This window comes from Talpa occidentalis, unplaced genomic scaffold (genome assembly GCF_014898055.3).
Source record: "Talpa occidentalis isolate TD23 unplaced genomic scaffold, MPIMG_talOcc4v2.1 talOcc4.11, whole genome shotgun sequence".
Lineage (NCBI taxonomy): Eukaryota > Metazoa > Chordata > Mammalia > Eulipotyphla > Talpidae > Talpa > Talpa occidentalis.
In genome coordinates this window covers 41,073,558-41,092,856 of record NW_023601104.1, presented here as the reverse complement: position 1 = coordinate 41,092,856, position 19,299 = coordinate 41,073,558, and the positions used below count along the sequence as shown (strand labels likewise).

The following is a 19,299-nucleotide window of genomic DNA, read 5'->3' as shown; positions in this document are numbered from 1 at the left end:
CATCCCCGCCCTAGGACCCTCCCCTCCCCCAGGGCCTGCTCCTTTCAGCACCTGCCCAAAGGTCACTGGACAGGTAAGAGGTGGGAGAGGAGGGACAATGGGTGAGAGGGGAAGTGCAGGAGGAGGATAGAGTGAGTTTTGAAAATTGGTTCACCCGGAGACCCCAGAGCCTCTTGATTCTGGGTCCCATCCCTGACTCTCCCTGGGCAGAACCCTCTACCCAAGGACTTGAGTCCTAAGTTAATGGCAGCCCTGGCCCCAGGAGTAAACAATTTCTTTCTTGTTTCTTTTTCTTTTTTTTTTTTTTTAAAGGGACTGTAGAGGGAGGAGCTGAGCTTCCAGCTTGGGGTGATGGGGGAAACTTAGCTGTACCAGAGTGTATTTGTTTTCTGTTTCTGTTGTTAGGGGAGGCAGCACAGACCAGTTGGAGCTAGGAAGACAAGACAGGGCATGGGGTCTCTGGGGGTGAAAGTGTCTTCTCACATTTAGCTCCCTGAGCTTCACTGAAGAGCCAAGAACCTAACCTGTGCTCTGGTTTCTGGAGGCAATGCGGTTTGGAGTTGCCATTCACGGTTGGGGTCCAGGTGGTGGCTCTACTGGCTACTGTGCTAGGCACTGCTGCCTGTCTTCCCTGAACCCCTGAGTCTGAAACTTCTCCCATAAGCTGTAGGATGAGAGTGCTGTCCTGTCATCTCCGCTAGGCCTTCCGAGATGAATGCACCTCAGACAGGGTGCCAAAACAAGGGGTGCTGTGGATCAGGAATGCTGTTTTCTCGTGGGGTTTCAGACTTGGCAAGGTTTTCCTCTTATAATGCCTTGAGTAAGAGAGCCCTTCAGGAAACTTTCTGCTGGCCCCAGGATGGTAGAAGCATTCCCCCCAAGAGCCAGAGTCTTGGGGGAAATGTGAGTTTCCAGAGATGGTGCTTTCCTGCCCCAGATGATGATGCTAGGCAGTGGTTGAGAAAGGAGGGAGCATCTTTTCTATGAAGGACAGCTTCCCCTGCCCAGTTTGCCTGGGTTGACTAGGTAGGAATTCCACTCACAGCACTGGTGAGACCGCTAGGGTGTGCTGTTTGCTGGAGTGTGGATTTCCCCTCCAGTGGGCTTCTGTCTCAAGATTCCCTGCAAAGGCCTGCACTTTTCAGAAGGCATCAGCCAGGAACCAGATCCTACACACTGCTCTTCCTACTTCCCCTTAGGGTCCCCCCTTCTTTCGTCTCTCCTCCATTCCTTTTCTTGACATTCACTGGGACTCATCTTTCGTGCCAATGCAGTTGGTCTTAAAAGGAGAGGCGTGATGTATTGCTGTTTTTCTTTGCTTTACAAGTGGGAACCCTTAGCAAGAGCAGCTTTGCCAAGAGAACTTGTAATCACCTCTCATCTCTGCAAAGGGGTGAGAAAGGGGTGAAGCAGCTAGGAAGTTGATCAACAAGCTTTAAGTCTAGGTTTCAGGCTCAGGATGGCAGAGGCTTTCTATTTTAATCTAATCACACTATCTCCCAGATAATTCATTAGGGAGCCATCTGAAGGGCTTTTCTGTCTAAGAGGAAGGCCTGGAGACCCAGGAGGTATGAGGGGGTAGAGAAGTGGGGGAGATAGCACAGTTAAGAACTTGGGCTCTGTTGACTAGCCCCTGCACCCAACCTGGCTAGTCTAGTACCCTGGCATGTGACTCAGTGCCTGCCTCAAAGGGACATTAAATGAGGGAAAGCATTTAGGTGCTTAGCAGTGTGTCTGACTGGGTAAGTGCTCAGTAAGTGTTAGTTATTATTATTATAGGCACATTTGAAGGTTACAGGGAGAAAAGGATGAATTATCAGATGTTTGTGAGAGTGGCTTCGGAGAAGCATGAGCTCTGGTAAGGCTAACACCAGGATCCCCTTCGTGGTTGAAAAAAAAATGTTCAATGGATTAGAATGGGAGAATGTATGTTAGAGGTTAGGCAGCCTGGGGGTTTTTAGATTTTCACATTTTGGTTGTAAAATAACCAAAGAAGGTTTAGAAAGGGTGTGGGAAGGGACAGACAATTGGGTTTCAGAATGAGAGGGGGTAAAAGAGACCCATGATGCTAGGTTTATAGACTTTTTTTAAAAAGATTTATTTTTATTCATTTATGCATACAAGAGCTAGGGTATAGGCCAGAGGTGCGGGGTGAGGGGAGGTCCGGGGGTGGGGGGTCGGTGAGAGGATTCACCAGAGACACAGTGGGGAGCAGAACAGGCAGATTTACTGAAATACACTGCCAAGGGGAGCAGCAGGCAAGACAGGAAAGGTCTGCTGTGCCTTGTGGGTTAGCTCCCTGGCTGGGGATTGAACTCAGGCCACAGTGGCTGGTGACAGCTTGATAGCGCTAAGACCAGCGCTACCAGGGAGGCCCCACATAATGCTAGGTTTAAAGAAGACTATAAAAGTACAATGAACTACGTGATTTCCCCAAATGTTCAACTTCCTCTGTTCTGGGCCTGTTTGTCTAGGATAACTTAGTGAAATCTTATTTCCCCATATTTTAAGGGGAAATCTGCAGTAAACTTGTATTTGGGGGAGGTGCTTATGGGAATTTATTCTTACCCTGAAGATCCTGCTATATATTTTTTTTTTTTCAAAGATTTATTTATTTATTTATTTATACAAGCACTAGGTACAGTCAGAAGCACGGGAGGGTGAGAGAATTCACCAGAGCCAGAACGGGGACCAGAACAGGCAGAAGGACCGAAGCACACTGCTGAGGGGAGCAGCAGGCAGCTGGAGAGGTCTGTGTGCCATGTGGGACCCTCCTCTGGTGGCCGGGGAGCAGCCAGGGATTGAACCGGCGCTGCAGAGGCTGCGGGCAGCTTTGCAACCCAGTGCTCAACCGCTGCGCTACCTGGGAGGCCCTGCTATATTCTTTTAATCATGAAAGGGAGGACCTCCTTGGAGGTGCAAGGGTTAAGTGCCAGCACTGTCAAGCTATCACCAGCCATTGCTGCATGAGTTCATCCCCCACATAGTGCAGCAGACCTCTCCTGTCTTGCCCACTGCTCCCCTCAGCAACGTATTTCAGTCAGTCTGCCTGTTCTGCTCCCCACTCTGTCTCTGGTGAATCCTCTCACTACTACCCCCTCCCCCCACCTCTGGCCTACATCCCTAGCTCTTGTATGCATATATAAATAAAATAAATCTTTAAAAAAAAAAAAAAGAATGAAAGGGAATGTGAGTAGGTTAGGTGGCAGCCAGAGGCCAGAGTCACATTTCTTCACCTGGGTTGTTTTGAAGTAGGCTGAGGTTTAGCCTTGGGGTAAAGGCTGAGTTTAGGGGCAGCCATCTCTCTCCCTATTTGTGGGGAAGTAAGCGGAGTTCTCCTCCGATCACGAGGTGAACTGACCACATTTACACTTCCTCTAATCTCAGCTGGTGAATAAGCCTTTGTGTCTCACTGTGCAACCTTCCTGCCTTTCTTGTTTGGGGTGAGAGAGCAGGGCTGCAGTGAGGCACGGGGTCTGACAGGGCTGTACATTCCTTCTCGGTGCCCTGTCCTCAGCAAATCTGCTCGGGATTGCGTTCCCAGGGATGCAGACACTGCACCCAGCCCACGTCTGTTCTTTCTCCTGGGTCCCCAGTCCTGGAGCAGAGCTGACAAAGGAGATTCCTGAGCAAGTGCCTTCTTATCACAGAAAGTGCTGAGCCAAGAGCTCCTAGCTGCCCCTTTTGCAGATGTGAAGGGCCAGTGAACCTTGGACCTAGCCAGTTGCTTAACACTCCTTTCCTCCTCCCCACCCCCTTGTCCTTCTTAACTTCTTGATTTGACTTAAATCCTTAAGCCTTTCCCTGGCCTTTCCTGTTACTGCTGGCTGAAAAGGAGGAGCGGTCAGACTACATTTCCTGGAGTCCACTGCGTGACTGCCACTGGTTGCTGCCTCTGGGAACCAACTTATCCCCCGGGCCAGGGAGTGAGTGTATCCTGCCCCTTGCCCTCGGCCCCACTCACCTTGCGCACCCCCAACTTTGCCCACCCTGTAGTGTCCAATCACTCTGTCCTGAGTGCCTCCAGCTCTGGATCCTCCACTGCTTGGCCAGCCTCACCCACCTCCCTCTCAGCTGTCTGCTGCTCTATGTGTCCTGCTTCAGCTGTTTCCTTGCCCTGGCTTTGGGTGCTGTCTCCCAGCAGCACCTCCTGGGTGGGGAACGCTCCTCAGCTGCCTCCAATCATGTCTAGGTTGGGCTGTTCATGTGGATTGCTCTTCTCTCGTTCATACCTTTTTTAGGGACTGTACCCATGTACATTCCATGTGAGGAATTTAAATTCCTGGGAATTAGGAAAGGTTCCTGTGAAAGGGGAAGCAGCAAGAAGAGGAGAGCATGTCTTTTTTTCAGGGTGGGCTGGGGTTGTGTGGGCCTTGGACGTCTGAAGACTTCCGCTAAGGGCTGATAAGGGGTGTTTTCTGAGTTGGGGGTGGTTGTGGGTTTCCAGCAAGAGATCTCTGAGACCCTTAGGTTTGTCAGAGCTAGAATCCTTGGGGAGAAAGAGCAGTTTGTGAGGAGAACCCACAGGTTAGCTCTTGCAAGCCTGCTTCCTCGTGTTGCCTCTCAGCGCTAGCGACAGGTGAGATGGAAATTGGTGGGAAGACAAACTTATTTTTGGATGAGGCTGAACAACACAGACTCAAAACACTATGGTTATATCTGAGGACAATCAAATTGCCCTTATTCCAGTCTTGCATCAGAGCAGGTTCAGACAGAAGCAGGATTTAACTTTTTGTTTTGTAAATCAAGTGGGTAGCACCAACCTAGTAATGAGAAACACATGCTTTCTCTCTGGAGAACGAGTATTTCCCTTGAACATGTGAGTCGGGGTTTTGATGAGCTAGCTGGAGAAGAGGTAAATGGGAAGTGGGAGACGGGGAGAGGCCTCGGAATGGTTGGTAGAGGCAAATCACCCCTATGAGGGACCTCCACCTCATTGCCAACTATCCAATATGTACCATGTACCATTTTTCTTCCTCAGAGGGCAATGCCAGGAAGCTGGTGAAGGCTTTCTTCTTCTCCTCTGCCATGGTTGACGGCGTTAAGTATGAAGTGGCGCCCCAGCATGAGGCCAATGCCTCCCCTTTGGCCACTGAGGCCAATTCTGAGCCCGAGCAGATGAAGCTGAAGAAGGAGATCTCGCTGCTGAATGGCGTGTGCCTGATAGTGGGGAACATGATTGGCTCTGGCATCTTTGTCTCCCCCAAGGGGGTGCTCATATACAGCGCCTCCTTTGGCCTCTCCCTGGTCATCTGGGCTGTCGGGGGCCTCTTCTCCATCTTTGGGGCCCTTTGTTATGCGGAACTGGGCACCACCATTAAGAAATCTGGGGCCAGCTATGCCTATATCCTCGAGGCCTTTGGGGGATTCTTGGCCTTCATCCGACTCTGGACCTCCCTCCTGATCATCGAGCCCACCAGCCAGGCCGTCATTGCCATCGCCTTTGCCAACTACCTGGTGCAGCCCTTCTTCCCAAGCTGCTTTGCTCCCTATGCTGCTGGCCGCCTGCTAGCTGCTGCCTGTGTCTGTAAGTTGGGCTTGGGCAGGAGGGGAGGGGAGTGGAGGGGAGGGGAAGTGTGGGCCCGTGGGAGATTGGGATGTGAGTGGAGGTGTGAGTCCAGCCAGCAAGGAAGGAGGAGGTGGAAAGGAATGCCTCTGAAAAACTTAAAAAATTTTTTTTTGGTTAAATTAATCTATCTTTTGTGTCAGTTTTAAAGGAAAAAAAAAGCAATTTACCTTTCTGCTAATTTCTCGTGGTAAGCACTGCTGGCAGTTTGCATGCCCTTCCTGATTTTCCTTCTTGCTCCTTCAAGAGATAGAGTTTTCCAAAAATGGGGTCTTAGTATACATATACTTTTATAATTTGCTTTATCCCTAGAATTATCAGTGACATTCTTTTTTACTTAGAGATCAGCTTCTTTTTTTTTTTTTTTTTAAAGATTTATTTATTTATGCATACAAGAATTGGGGTGTAGGCCAGAGGTGTGGGGGGTGAGAGGATTCACCAGAGACAGAATGGGGAGCAGACCAGGTGGATCTACTGAAGTACACTGCTGAAGGGAGCAGTGGGCCAGACAGGAGAGGTCTGCTGCGCCATGTGGGTTAGTTCCCTGGCCGGAGATTGAACTCATGTTGCAGTGGCTGGTGATAGCTTGATAGCACTGTGTGTTTAACCCCTGCGCACCAGGGAGGCTCCAGACCAACGTTTTTTTAATGCTTCCTGTTATTCCCTGATAATTTTAAGAATGTACTGTTTCACTAATTGTTCCTCTGTTTAAGTTGGTTCCAGTTTTTCTGTCTTACCAGTAATGCTACGGTTAATATCCTTTGCACTTGCATGAGTTTTTCTGTGGGCTAGACTCTTAAAACTGTCATTTCACTTCATCTTGACTTTTTCTACATCTCATAAATAAAATATTTAAATCTGTGCACTCAGCAAAGGCATGTTGGTGGTACTGAGAGGCTGGTCCCTCACAGTCTCATCTCCTGGGTGCCTCTATTCTCCAGCCTGGGAGACCCTGGGACCCTGGAGAGTCCTCCCAAACCCCAGTTATGGAGAAGCTCAGAAATTTTGTCAGTTTAAGGGGCAGCTGCCCCAGCAGCAGCAGCTGCAGCACTTGGTGGGGTGGGGTGCTGGAATTTTGTACCAGGTGCAGTTACTCCCTGGATCAACGCTCTCCAGTAATCCTTGTGTCCCCTTTTCTTATCAGTTTTTCCACTGCCCCATCTCCAGCCTCCCTGATTTTACTGTTGCGCAGAGAACAGGCTGTCCTCTATTGGGTCCTGCTGTGCTTTGTGTGCCCCTGAATGGGTCAGACTCATTCTCTGTGTGGGGATTTTTGTCATGCATGATAACTTCAGGGAGGGGTGGAGAGCCTTGCCTTGTGTTGCAAGAGGGAGGCTTTCCCCTGAGGTCTTAAATGTGAGCTGTAATTTCTCTTGCATCATTTACTGATGTTCTGGTAGATTGACTTACTGGTGAAAGTAATTTTGGGTCCCTGGGTCTTGGTACTTCCTCCAATGCGGGTATGTAGCTGTAGCTACATATTTTGTGTGGCAGAAGGTTTATTCCCTCTAACTAAAATTTCCAAGATGATGACATCCCTTTAAGCACCAGCATTCTATTATCTTAACCATCTTCGTTGCCTTTATAATATGACATTCTTTGGGTGACTCAGGGTCCTCATTGCACATCTCAATTCTTCTGTGACGCTGAGGGCTTCCAGACCACTGGGGCGGGGAAGAGCATTTGCTTTCTCAGTAGACTCAGACTGCTGGTCTGATTTCGTTCTTCCGGTTTTATTATTTTATGATTTTGATCTGTGGCATCTCTGACAGCTGTCATTCCTTGCTTCTGGCATTGTGCCTACTTCCTATCAGTCACCCATTTTTAATTTGCTGCTTCTAATTTGGGAATAGAGACGTACTCAAACCCTTTACACCCACGTTCACACATGCTCATGTACACCCTTGTAGAAATCCATGCCTACAAAGCATATAGGAATAATAGTCTCATGTGATCAGTCTGCAGAGCTCCCTGGAATAAAAGGCATGGAGCTGAGCACATGGCTTGATGGCATATATTGGTGACAACTCTGGTAGAATGAAAGGTCTACCAAACTGGTGTTTGAGGCTGGGCTCAATAGCAGTGTGACCCTAGGCAAGGGCAGCGACTGTTTACTTACTCCCAGGCTACTGCTGGAATGAAATGAGACTGAGTGAAAATTTCACTTGAGTCATGATTTATAACATATTGGTGATGACTGTGTTGAAAATGACTATTTCATTTCATTTCATTTTTTTTTTTTTTTTTTTTTTTTTTTTATAGAGGCATGTTTTATTTATTTTATTTATTTGTTTGTTTGTTTATTTATACATGCACTGGGTACAGTCAGAGGCGCGGGAGGGTGAGAGAATTCACCAGAGCCAGAGCAGGGAGCAGAGCAGACAGAAGGACTTAAGTACACTGCTGAGGGGAGCAGCGGGCGGCAGGAGAGGTCTGCGCGCCATATGGGACCCTCCTCCGGTGGCCGGGGAGCAGCCGGGATCGAACCGGCGCCGCAGAGGCTGCAGGCAGCTTCGCAACCCAGCGCTCAACCGCTGTGCCACCGGGGAGGCCCTCATTTCTTTTTTTAAAAAAAGATTTATTTCATTTATTTATGCATATAAGAACTGGGGTACAGGCCAGAGTTGTGGAGGGGTGGTGGTGAGAGGATTCACCAGAGATGGAGTGGGAAGCAGAACAGGCAGATGACTTGAAATACACTGCTGAGGGGAGCAGCGGCGAGACATGAGAGGTCTGCTGCGCCATGTGATCTGCTGGCCAGGGATCAAACTCCTGCTACAGTGGTTGCCGATAGCTTCATAGTGCTAAGACTTAACCCCTTGAGCCACCAGGGAGGTCCTAAAATGACTATTTCTTGATTGCTTCTAGGTGTTTTCCATTTCCTACTTCTTGGTTTTCTCTTGAATGTTCAAGGTTAGCTAAACGAGTTGTTACTGTATAAGTAGTTTTTGGACTTTGTTCCATCTTTAATAAGTTCAGAGGGACGTAGAGATCTAGCTAGAAGAAGGTTCAGAAGAGCAAACATGATTGCAAGGATTTGGGGACATATGACTCATGCATTTCTTCCTCCGGTTACTTGTTTTATGAGCCCGCAGTACAAGTCAGAGCCTGTGAGGGCATTCTGTTTAGCCTGAGGACTTAGGCTAAATCTTCAGATTTAGCAAGTGAGGAACTTGAGTATAGAGCTCTCATTTATTTCAGGAACATTTAGGGCATATTAGGGCTAGACAGTCGCAGTGCTGGGAAACAAGGAAGAATAACATGTGTCCCTGGCCATCTAAAAGCTCACAGTCTGCCAGGGGAGACAGACATATTAACAAATAATTGTCACTCTGTGTCGTAAATGTGGTGATAGAGGCATCTTAGGAGCAAGCAGGACAATTTTCTTCTTGTGGGGAGGAGAGCTTAGGAAGATGTGATAGAGAGTACAATAGCTGAACTCAGTTTTGAAAAGATTCCTAGGATACTTCCCACAGAGGGAACTGTAGGTTTTCAAAGGTGTGGAGATGTAAAAAGGCACAGAATGTTCAGAGAATTCCAGATAGTTGGTATGGTTGGAATGTAGGATAAGAGAAAGGTGAGGAGGTAAGGCAGAGACTGGAAATATAGCACAAGATCAGATCCAGGAAGGTTTTATCTGCCTAATAAGGAGGTTACACTTTACTTTCAAAGTTGGGGGAAGCTGATTGATTTCAAGTGGGGCAGTGAAATCAGATTTGCTTGGAGGAAGAACTCTGGTGGTCACATGAGGAGTGTTTTTTGGAAAAAGTGAGAGACAGAAAGGTTGAAAGACATGTTTAGGGAAGTACAACAAGGTCCACATGAAGTGGATGGGGCTTTTTTTTTTTAAAGATTGATTTATTTATGCATGCAAGAGCTGGGGTACAGGCCAGAGGTGTGGGGGTGAGAGGATTCTCCAGAGACAGAGTGGGGAATGGAACAGATGGATTGACTGAAATACGCTGCTGGCGAGACAGGAGAGGTCTGCTGTGCCATGTTTGTGGGTTACCTCCCCTGCCGGGGATTGAACTCGTCCTGCAGTGGCTGTGGATAGTTTCATAGTCCTGTATCTTGCACCACCAGGGAGGCCCTTTTTTTTTTTTTTTTTTAAGATTTCTTTATTTAAGCATACAAGAGCTGGGGTATAGGCCAGAGTATGGGGGGTGAGAGAATTCACCAGAGAGAGTGGGGAGCAGAACAGACAGACTGGCTGAAATACACTGCTGAGGGGAGCAGGGGGTGAGACAGGAGAAGTCTGCTGTGCCATGTGGGTCACCTCCCTGGCTGGGTTTCAAACTCATGCTGCAGTGGCTCCTGATAGCTTCATGGTGCTGAGACTTAACCCCTTGCGCCACCAGGGAGCCCCCTGGACAGGGCTTTTGGAATGGAGACCAGGATAGATAAAGAGATAGTTGCAGGGTGGAGTTTGTAGGACTTGTGGATGTGATGGTGTGAGGGCTCTCAGCTGATGCTGAGGAATGAAAGCTTGGGCAGATGGGGTGGGGAGTGCTGCCATCTAAAACAGGGAAAGTGGGCTGCATGATGAGGCAGAGGGGGCATCTTGGGCTTCTGCTGGGTGCCACACCAGGGTAGATCTTCATGTCCCAGGGTCAGTCATTTTCCTACCAAGTGAATCACAACTGACTGAAAAAGAAAAAAAAAAAAAAAAACAACGAAAAAACACTGATGTGTGAAAGACCGTGCCAGCCTCTGAGTGTGCAGCGCTGAGAGTGTGTGTGTGCTGTCTACTGGCCAGGCGTGCGTTCACTCTCTGGTCAGCCCCGTCCTAGTACTACAGTCACTGGGAAAGCCTTCTAGTAATCGGTGGCGGGGGAGGGCGGGGTGTGTCTGGCATGGAAACAGAACAAAGAAAGAACATTTTGATTATTTGAGCAAAATGCACTGAATGTGGTGGGTTCCATAAATACGGCCCTGAAAGGCAGAGCCCCTGTCTGTAGGGTCTCGCAGTGTGGTGGAGGAGACAGGAATTAGTGGTGAGTGCCAGGAGGCGGTGGGGTGTGACTTACTCAGGAGATGGTTCTACACCCAGCTTGAAGAAAGAAAAGGGTCAAGGACTGGGTGAAGTTCACTTCCCTCCGCCTAGCAAGCCTGTTCCATGCCCCTTCTCTGAGTCACCTCAGACCTCTCACTCACCCTCATTCTCTCTGCTCCACTGGGTTTTCTGAAGAGTCATTTTTTTTTTTTTAAAGATTTATTTATTTATACATGCACTGGGTACAGTCAGAAGCGCGGGAGGGGAGAGAATTCACCAGAGCCAGAGCGGGGAGCAGAGCAGGCAGAAGGACCGAGGTACACTGCTGAGGGGAGCAGCGGGCGGCAGGAGAGGTCTGCGCGCCATGTGGGACCCTCGCCTGGTGGCCGGGGATCGAACCGGTGCTGCAGAGGCTGCGGGCAGATTCGCAGCCCAGCGCTCAACCGCTGCGCCACCGGGGAGGCCCCCTGAAGAGTCATTTCAAAGTTGGAGGCCAGGAAACTTCATGTCCCACATTCACAGCCACAGACAGGAGTCAGGACCCTGGGTGCTAGTCTATGAGCCTTCCAGCTTTTTCTCCCACATGCCTAGCAAGCTCCTGATTTAGGAGTTTTGTACTTAAACTGTCCCTTTTGTCTGGAAGGCCCTTCCCCTAGATGTCTTTAGAGCTTGTTCCCTCACAACATTTCTTGTCTTCATCCTTAGACAGAGACTTATTCTATCTCAAATGGCCTCGCTCAGTGTCCATCCTGTTTTGTTTTTCTTTACAGCACTTACCACCTTTTTTAAAAAATTAATTAATTTTTGGGCCTCACCGGTGGAGCAGCGGTTGAGCGCTGGTTTGCGAAGCTGCCCGCAGCCTCTGCAGCGCCGGTTCAATCCCCGGCTGCTCCCCGGCCACTGGAGGAGGGTCCCACATGGTGCGCAGACCTCTCCTGCCGCCCGCTGCTCCCCTCAGCAGTGTACTTCGGTCCTTCTGCCTGCTCTGCTCCCCGCTCTGGCTCTGGTGAATTCTCTCACCCTCCCATGCTTCTGACTGTACCCAGTGCCATGCTTGTATAAATAAATAAATAAATCTTTAAAAAAAAATCTTTTGAAAAAAAATTAATTTTATATATTTTTTTACATCATTGTTAATTTTTAGACAGTGTTTGCTTCCCCTCAACCCAGAGTATTCCCCATAGAATTTCCTTCATCATTGCACCCGTGCACCATCACCTCAGTCCCCTGTGCTCCTCCCACTTATTGTCTTTTGATGTTATTTATTTGCTGGTTGTCTGTCTTTCCCTCTAGAATGTAAACACAATGAGAACAAAGATGTTGTTTTACTCACTGCTGTATCTCTGACACTGAGAACAGTGCCGGGGTCTGCGAGGTACTCAGTATATATATATATACTTTTTTAAAGATTTATTTATTTATACAAGAACCAGGGTATAGGCCAGAGGTGCGGGAGGGTGAGAGGATTCACCAGAGTTATAGTGGGGAACAGAACAGGCAGACTGACGAAGTACACTGCTGAAGGGAGCAGCGGGCGAGACAGGAGAGGTCTGCCGCGACATGTGGGACCCTTGCTGGCCGGCCGGGATCAAACCGGTGACACAGAGGCTGCTGACAGCTTCACAGAGCTGCGCTCAACCCGCTGCACCACCGGGGAGGCCTGGTACTCAGTAAATATCTATTGGGTGAAGAAGGGGGCAAGGGCATTCTAGGAGCAGGGAGAAGCAATGTAAAGAAAAGGTGAGAAAAGCTATGGCGAGCCACAAGAGACCTGAACTAACCTAATAGTTTAGAAATCCTCTTTGAGGAAGCTTAAGTTGACACTGAATGATGGATTAAGCTAGGGAAGAGGAGCATCTCACTGTTCAGCTGAACACTGAAAACTTGAACACAAAATCCAAGGCCATCTTTGACACGTTGAGAGGTCAGGTGGGATGTGGTGTTGAGTTGCAGGTAGGAACTTTGAGTTTTGGTGTGTAGAGGTAGGTGGAAGTCAGAGAGTAGGTTGTTCAGGGCTTTGAAGCTATTTTAGTTATTACTGCTATGTAACAAGTCACCCAAAACTTAATGGCTTAAAGCAGTAATCATTTTGTTTTCAACTTTCATGGCTTCTGTGATTCAGGAATTTGGGAAGAGCTAAGTCAGGGAGTTCTGGCCCAGGGGGTCATGTGATTGTAGTCAGGAGGTGTCAGGAGCTGCAACAGTGGGACACAGAGGAAGATGGGGACTAAATGGGCATTTTTTTTCTCTTCAAGTTGTATTAGGGCCTTTGCATATGGCCTCTCCATTGGGCTTCCTCACAGAATGGCAGCTTCGGGACAGTCAGACTGTTTACCTGGTAGCTGAGGCTTCCAGACTGAGTATCCCAGCAGCAAAGTGGAAGCTGCATTGCCTTTTATGACCTCCAAGGTTACAAGGGTGTAACTCCTTTGTACTCTGTAGGTAGAACACTCACAGAAGCACATCCAGTGTCAAGGTGCACAAACGCTACCTCTTCTTGGGTGGAGTGTCAAAGTAATATTGTATGAAAACTGTGTAGGATGGGAGATATTGTAGAAAACCTCTTTGGAAAACATAATCTATCACACCAACCATATTAAGGAGTTTGGTGTGTTTTCCCCTAAGGCAATGAAAAGCCTGTTTAGGCTCTTAAAGCGGGAGAGTGACATTTGTGACTTAGATTTTAAAAGTTGTGATTTTTATAAAGATTGCTCTGGCCCAGTTAGGAAGCTGCTGCTATGGTTCTAGTGAGAGAGGATTGGGGCGTGGACTAGTGTTTGGTTTTAGGGATGAGGAGACTGGTTAAGATTGGGACATTGACTAGATCTGGGTAGAGGTAACTGATGATGCCCATGTTTCTGGTTCGGGTGGTGTGATGCCAGTTGTTTAGAGTGAACTCTGGAGGAGCAGCAGATTTAAGAGAAATTGATGTGAAAAGTTTTGGTTGAGTTTGATGTGCCTGGTAATGCCCAATAGGTGGCTGCATACGCATATGTATCTGGTTTCATGGCAGTTGGGCTAGTGGTAAGCTTTTGGGAATCATCAGTGTGTAGATGGTAATTGAAATCACAATAGCAGATGATATGATTTTGGGACAGGATGTAGAAAGTGAGGGAAAAAGAGCTTAAGGCAGCATTCTGAGGAATATCAGTTTTGAGGGTATTCTACAAAAAGGCAGAGAAGCATCCAGAGAGGTGGGAGGGACACTGGGAGCTGGTGAGCAGAAGAGAGCAATTTGAAGAATTAGTGGCTAACAGGGTCCAGTCTGCTAAGAGGCCAACCTAGATGAGGACTGAGTGGAGTCACTTGGGTTTATCAGCTGGTGACTTATGTAGAGCAGACTTTTAGGAAGTGAGGGTAGAGTTGGATTTCAGATAGTTCATTCATCTAATGAAATTGAGTGTCTGCTCTGTGTCCAGGCCCTGAGGATACAAGGATGACTGTTACTCTGTCTACCTTCATGTAGCTCACAGTCGGTGGGAGACAGTTGTGTGAACCATTCTAATGTGGTTTGTGTGGGAATGTGGGTGTTCAGAAGATGGATGGTATACCCAAGGGTGGTGAGTTTACATTCAAAAGTAGTCTTTCTGGAGGGACCTTTATGATTTTCTTTTCTTCTCTCTCTTTTTTTTTTAAAGATTTATTTATTTATGCATACAAAAACTGGGACATAAGGCACAGGTGTGTGTGGGGTGTGTGTGAGAGGACTCACCAGAGACAGAGCAGGGAACAGAACAGACAGACTGACGAAATACACTTCTGGGGGGAGCAGCGGGTGAGACAGGAAAGGTCTGGTGCTCCATGTGGGCAGCTTCCTGGCTGGGGATCAAATTCATGCTGCAGAGGCTGCAGATAGCTTCACAGTGCTGCGCCTAACCCCTTGCACCACCAGGGAGGCCCCCTCTAGAGGGAACTTTATGTGAGATAAATGGAATGTCATTTGGAATTGGCAACTGGAAAGACAAGAGGAGCTCTGGCAGTCTTCTCAGTGGTGTGGTGGAGCCGATGCCAGGCCTGGGAAGGAGAGGGAATGTAGATATGTTTTCCACAAGACTGACTCCAAAGACAAGTAGGGTGGTCATTAGAGGGAGGGGCCAAGGTTGAGGGAGTAGTTTATGGGAAAGAATTAACCCTGCCTTAGGTTGGTTTGGAGGAATATTTCTGGAAAAGTAGCTTTGAAGATTCTTTTTTTTTTTTTTCCTGTAAAGATTTATTTATTTATGCATACAGGAACTGGGATACAGGCCAGAGGTATGGAGGATGAGAGCATTCACCAGACCAGAGAGAGAGCAGAGAACAGAACAGGCAGACTGACTGAAATACACTATTGAGGGGAGCAGTGGGTGAGCCAGGAGAAGTCTGCTGTGCCATGTGGGTAGCTCCCTGGCCCACATGGATCAAACTCGGCTGTGGATCTAACTCGTGCTGCAGAGGCTGCGGACAGCTCCATAGGTTACATCTTAACCCCTTGTGCCACCGGGGAGGCCCAGGATTGAAGATTCTAACCCTATGATAAAGTCTCTGTGGTTGGAATGCCTGGGTACACTGAGTCAGCATTTTTCTTCCTTGAACTATGTGGGCCATACCTTCATCTCTTGGGAAGCAGCAAAGCATGAGGGTTAAGAGCATGGAAGCAGGTCAAATCATGGCAAATTTATGGCCCTTAGTTTCCTCATCTGTGGAATGGGATCTCTACAGAGACTCTCTAGAGACTTAATACATATTTCTACTTTACTTTCATTGTTTTCTATTCAAACAGGGACAATTTCAAAAGAACAAATACAGTTTCTTCTCCTATCAGAGTGGTTTACTATTTGTTTATAGGCATAGTCTTCCTGTAGAACCCTTGATGAACTATACCCCTAGATATGCTAGTATCACAAATAGACCTTGAAATCATTTACTGATTATTGCTGTGTAAGCATTTTGTGTGTATGTGTGTGTGACTTCCTGCTTATTTCACTGTCAGGGCAATCACATGTTGCCTTCTTTGCCAGGAATTCTGTCTCTCTGCTCTCAACTCCAGCACTAACATCCCTGTACTCAGTTCAGGGACCAGTAATCTTGGTGTCCACCTGTCCCCCACCTCTGCCCCAGACTGGATAGATTGCCTCTGACTTTCATAGCACCTACTTTTTGTAATTGTCCATGTTTGCTTGTGAGCCTGCACAGGGCTTAGAACATAGCAGGTGCTCAATATATGCTTGTTATGGATGTATGGATGATGGGTGGAGGGATGAATGAACTCTGAGTTCTTAAATTCCAAAGGAAACTCACTGTCCTGTCCAGGATACTATCAGTGGTTGCTTGCCCCAACCAGAGAAGTGTGCAGGCAGCCTCCTGAAGCTGAAGATTCTGGCTCTCCAGACCTCTTTGAAGAATGTTCCAGTTCTCTGAAAGCAGAAGCCACAGTACCCCAGGGGGGAGATAATCTTGCTCCCAGACCCATATCTTTGCATGTAAATGGGAGGCATGTGGTGTGGTGGAAAGTCTACAAGCTTTGAAACTGTTCACTGGCTGAGTGCCTTTCGTTTTCTAGTTGTAAAATAAAGATAATAAACCTACTCTATCAGATTAAATTAGATGATATATGCAAGAATGTAAATGACCTAAACTAATCATCCGTCAAAAATGGTATCAACTACTGCAAATTATATTCACAATCATATGTATCTTATACATTTCTAAAACTTTTCTACATTCTGTCTTTAGGTGACTTAAAAGCAGTTTAAATTTGACAGTAGCTCAGGGAGCAAAAAGGAGGGCTGAGGTTCCTCTTCCTCTTTTGCAGGAGGGGGAGAACATTTTTCTTGGCAGAGTTCAGGGCTAGACACCCAGTCTACCCAACTGCCCTTTCTCTGGGCCCAACATATTTTGTCCCATTATTGGCAGTGTCGGGCATGACTTCTCCTGCCTTGGCATGCCTACACTTGCCCACCCTGTGACCTGGACTTTTTGGTCTTGTTTAGCCTTCATCTAGTGACAAATATGTATGGCCCCCAGTGAACAAATTACTATTCTTATGGTGTAGGCAGCATCTTTGTGTCCCTGGTGCTTGACCCTAGTGACTTGCATATAGTAGGTGCTTCAGCAAATGTTGGCTGGATGAATGGTTCTTGATTCAACTTGGCTGAGAAAGGCATTTTGTGCTGTTGGCGCTCAAGATAGTAGTGGGAGGAACAGAGCAGAGAGGAGGCAGACAGCTGGTCCCCAAGTCAGTCAGAACCACTTGCGGACTGGCCAGGACTCTGGATCCTTGTGTGTCTGTCTCAGAGGTTTGGCCTGGTGTCCACATACAGCTTCTCCTGGTGCCAGAACAATTGACTTCATGTACTTGTGGCTAATGAGGTGGAACATACAGATGCTGGGGACCTAGCTGATTTTTACCCTTTGAACTTTCTACTTGGAAGCTAGTCACATTACCCACGGGGTTTTCCCAAGAGTCATTTTAAAGTTGGAGGCCAGAAAACTTCATGTCCCATGTTCACAGCAACAAACAGACTGGAGGCAGGACTCTGGGTGCTTTCTGATGTGGGGTAAGCAATGAGGAGTAGATCTCTGTGCTGATTTGATCCTGAAGGCTCTCAGGGGTTCTCCCCAGGGCATTTCCTCTCTGTCCTTTTTCCCTCAGCAGAAGCCTTGAGAAGCTAGGGAAGGAGCTAGAGACAGTGGGCTCCAACCCTGGCTGTCCATTGGAAATAATGGAGGATGAGGATAGAACTGGAAAGGAGGCACCATAAGATCGGAAACCTGGCTCACACAATGCCAAGAGCTGGAGGTGGGGATAGAAGGGATTAACAGCCATTAACCCAACTATAGGAGCTAAGATCCTTAGGCCAATTCCTAAATCATAGAGCACAAAGCCCCAAGCAGGTATCAGACTGCTGTAGGGGGTGGCAGGAGCACAGACCTGAAGCTGAAGATATGGAGATTGAGGGCCATTGCAGAAATCTGGCCCCTTTCAAATTCTACAGTTTATTCAAAGTCAACAACAAACAAACCATTCCTTGAAGGAATGAGCCTCTCCCAAAGGGTAGGCATCTATCAGTACATGGGGCATGGGGCAGCAGTCTTTCTGCCCACCTGTGACTCTGCAGGTGCTCCTTTTTGCCAACTCTCTGTCCCTCTGCACCATGCTGGGGCTTCTCTTCACTGACCTCCCTCAGCAGAGGCAGCTCTCCTCAAGGCCGCCTACTTGCGACCTTGCAGGCCTCTCTCTCTTAAGCAAACCTGTCCCTTTTGGGGCAGCCCTTTCTGACCATTTGTGTCTTTACAAGTGTCCTCCCTTTACAAGTTCCCTCCCTTTTATAATAAACCTGCCCCTTTGGATATAACTAACGTCTATGTGTCTTGGAGAAACTCGTCTGGAAACTCGCAGGTTTGAACTAGCTGAGTCTGAGCAGGAGCAGATGGAGTGGTTTGACAGGAGAGCTTCCTGGTGTAAGCTGGTGAGAGGGGAGCTCTGGTGAAACCTTTCCAAGAGTGAACCCAAGGACCCCGCTCTCCAAACCCAACATCTTCAAAAAACAACATCAGAATCATCTGTGGGCCTGGGGATGGATATACTCCTCCCTCCGTCCTCTCTTCCTTGTTCCTGAAACCAAATAAACCTGATTCATTGGCTAGGAGAACAGGAAGTGGCTTGGAGAACAAGAATTGAGGCAGAAAATTGCTGCTGAGGAGAACTAATGGGCACCTTGCAAAGAGAAGTTCTCTGGTGTCCCCTGGGAGCTTGGAAAATTTGACAGACCTCCAGGCTCCACAGCAGGGTCTTGGGGCCTGAATGCTGCACTTGGTTAAAGCTTGTCAAGTGATGCCAGTGAGCAGCCAGGCTTATTCTGACCATGGTTGATCTGGATGTGAGGGTTTTGTTTGATGATTACCTAAGGTAGCATGTCCACAGCAGGCAGGTCATCAGACTCACTGGGGAACCCTGTCTCATGCCTCCTGAATCAGGACTTCTGGGGTGGAGCCCTGACACTGTAGGTTAACTTTCTGCAGGTGATTCTGAGGCTCACGCAGGTCTGGGGTTCTGTTTTGGAGGACCTCATCTGGACCTAGCTGAGCAAACCAGTAACGAGTGATGAGCAAGGACTAGCTGGGTCTGAGCAGGGAGCAGATGGAGTGGTTTAACAGGAGAGGCTCCTGGTGTAAGCTGCCTGCCTGCTCCTGCCGAGTGGGGCAGAGCCATAGGGACTGAAGTGCTGACTGCGTTCCAGGAGGCAGAGTGGGAGGAATCTGATTCAGTGACCCAGGGATTCTGCTTGCAGTGTCGTCTTGCTTGATGCCCGCCCGCCTCCCCGTGATGCCTGACTAAGCAAAATGGTTCTGTAGCCTGAAAAGGTAAAAAAGAGTTTGAGGACCGTCTGCTACGGAAAGGCATAACAGCATCCGGGAGGGATGCAGGAAATAATACATCAAGGGAACCAGGGAGAAAAAGTGATTTTGAAAGTGTAGAGAGTAGCTTAAATCAGCATTAGGCAACACTAACAAAACATTAGAGAAAAGGAGGAAAAACTTGACATGTCTGACTTCAGGCAGAAGATCTGAGGCTATTTATAGAGAGCTTAAATCTGGTCCTTCTGAGGAAACGGCAGCCATAGAATGTTCTGGAGACAGCTGGTATTAGCAGGCCTGAGCATACCAGTCAGCAGGATGACGGGTTATATGTAGACTGAAGTAACACAGAGACGTGAGCTCTTTTCCTGAGCAACATGCGACGAAGGGCTTGCTCACACCA

General features: G+C 48.0%; 1 protein-coding gene across 2 annotated transcripts in view; it reads left to right on the top strand.

The window, feature by feature from the left end:
- SLC7A7 (solute carrier family 7 member 7) overlaps positions 1-19,299 on the top strand; it is a 33,101-nt gene continuing 13,802 nt past the window's right edge. Inside the window, exons 1-3 of one of the 2 annotated variants that reach the window (XM_037503024.2) lie at positions 1-73; positions 3,798-3,926; positions 4,982-5,527. In XM_037503024.2, coding sequence (XP_037358921.1) covers positions 5,029-5,527 — 499 coding nt within the window. In that variant the 5' untranslated portion in view covers positions 1-73; positions 3,798-3,926; positions 4,982-5,028. The remainder of the gene's footprint in view (positions 74-3,797; positions 3,927-4,981; positions 5,528-19,299) is intronic. The other variant, XM_037503025.2, reaches the window with a different exon arrangement.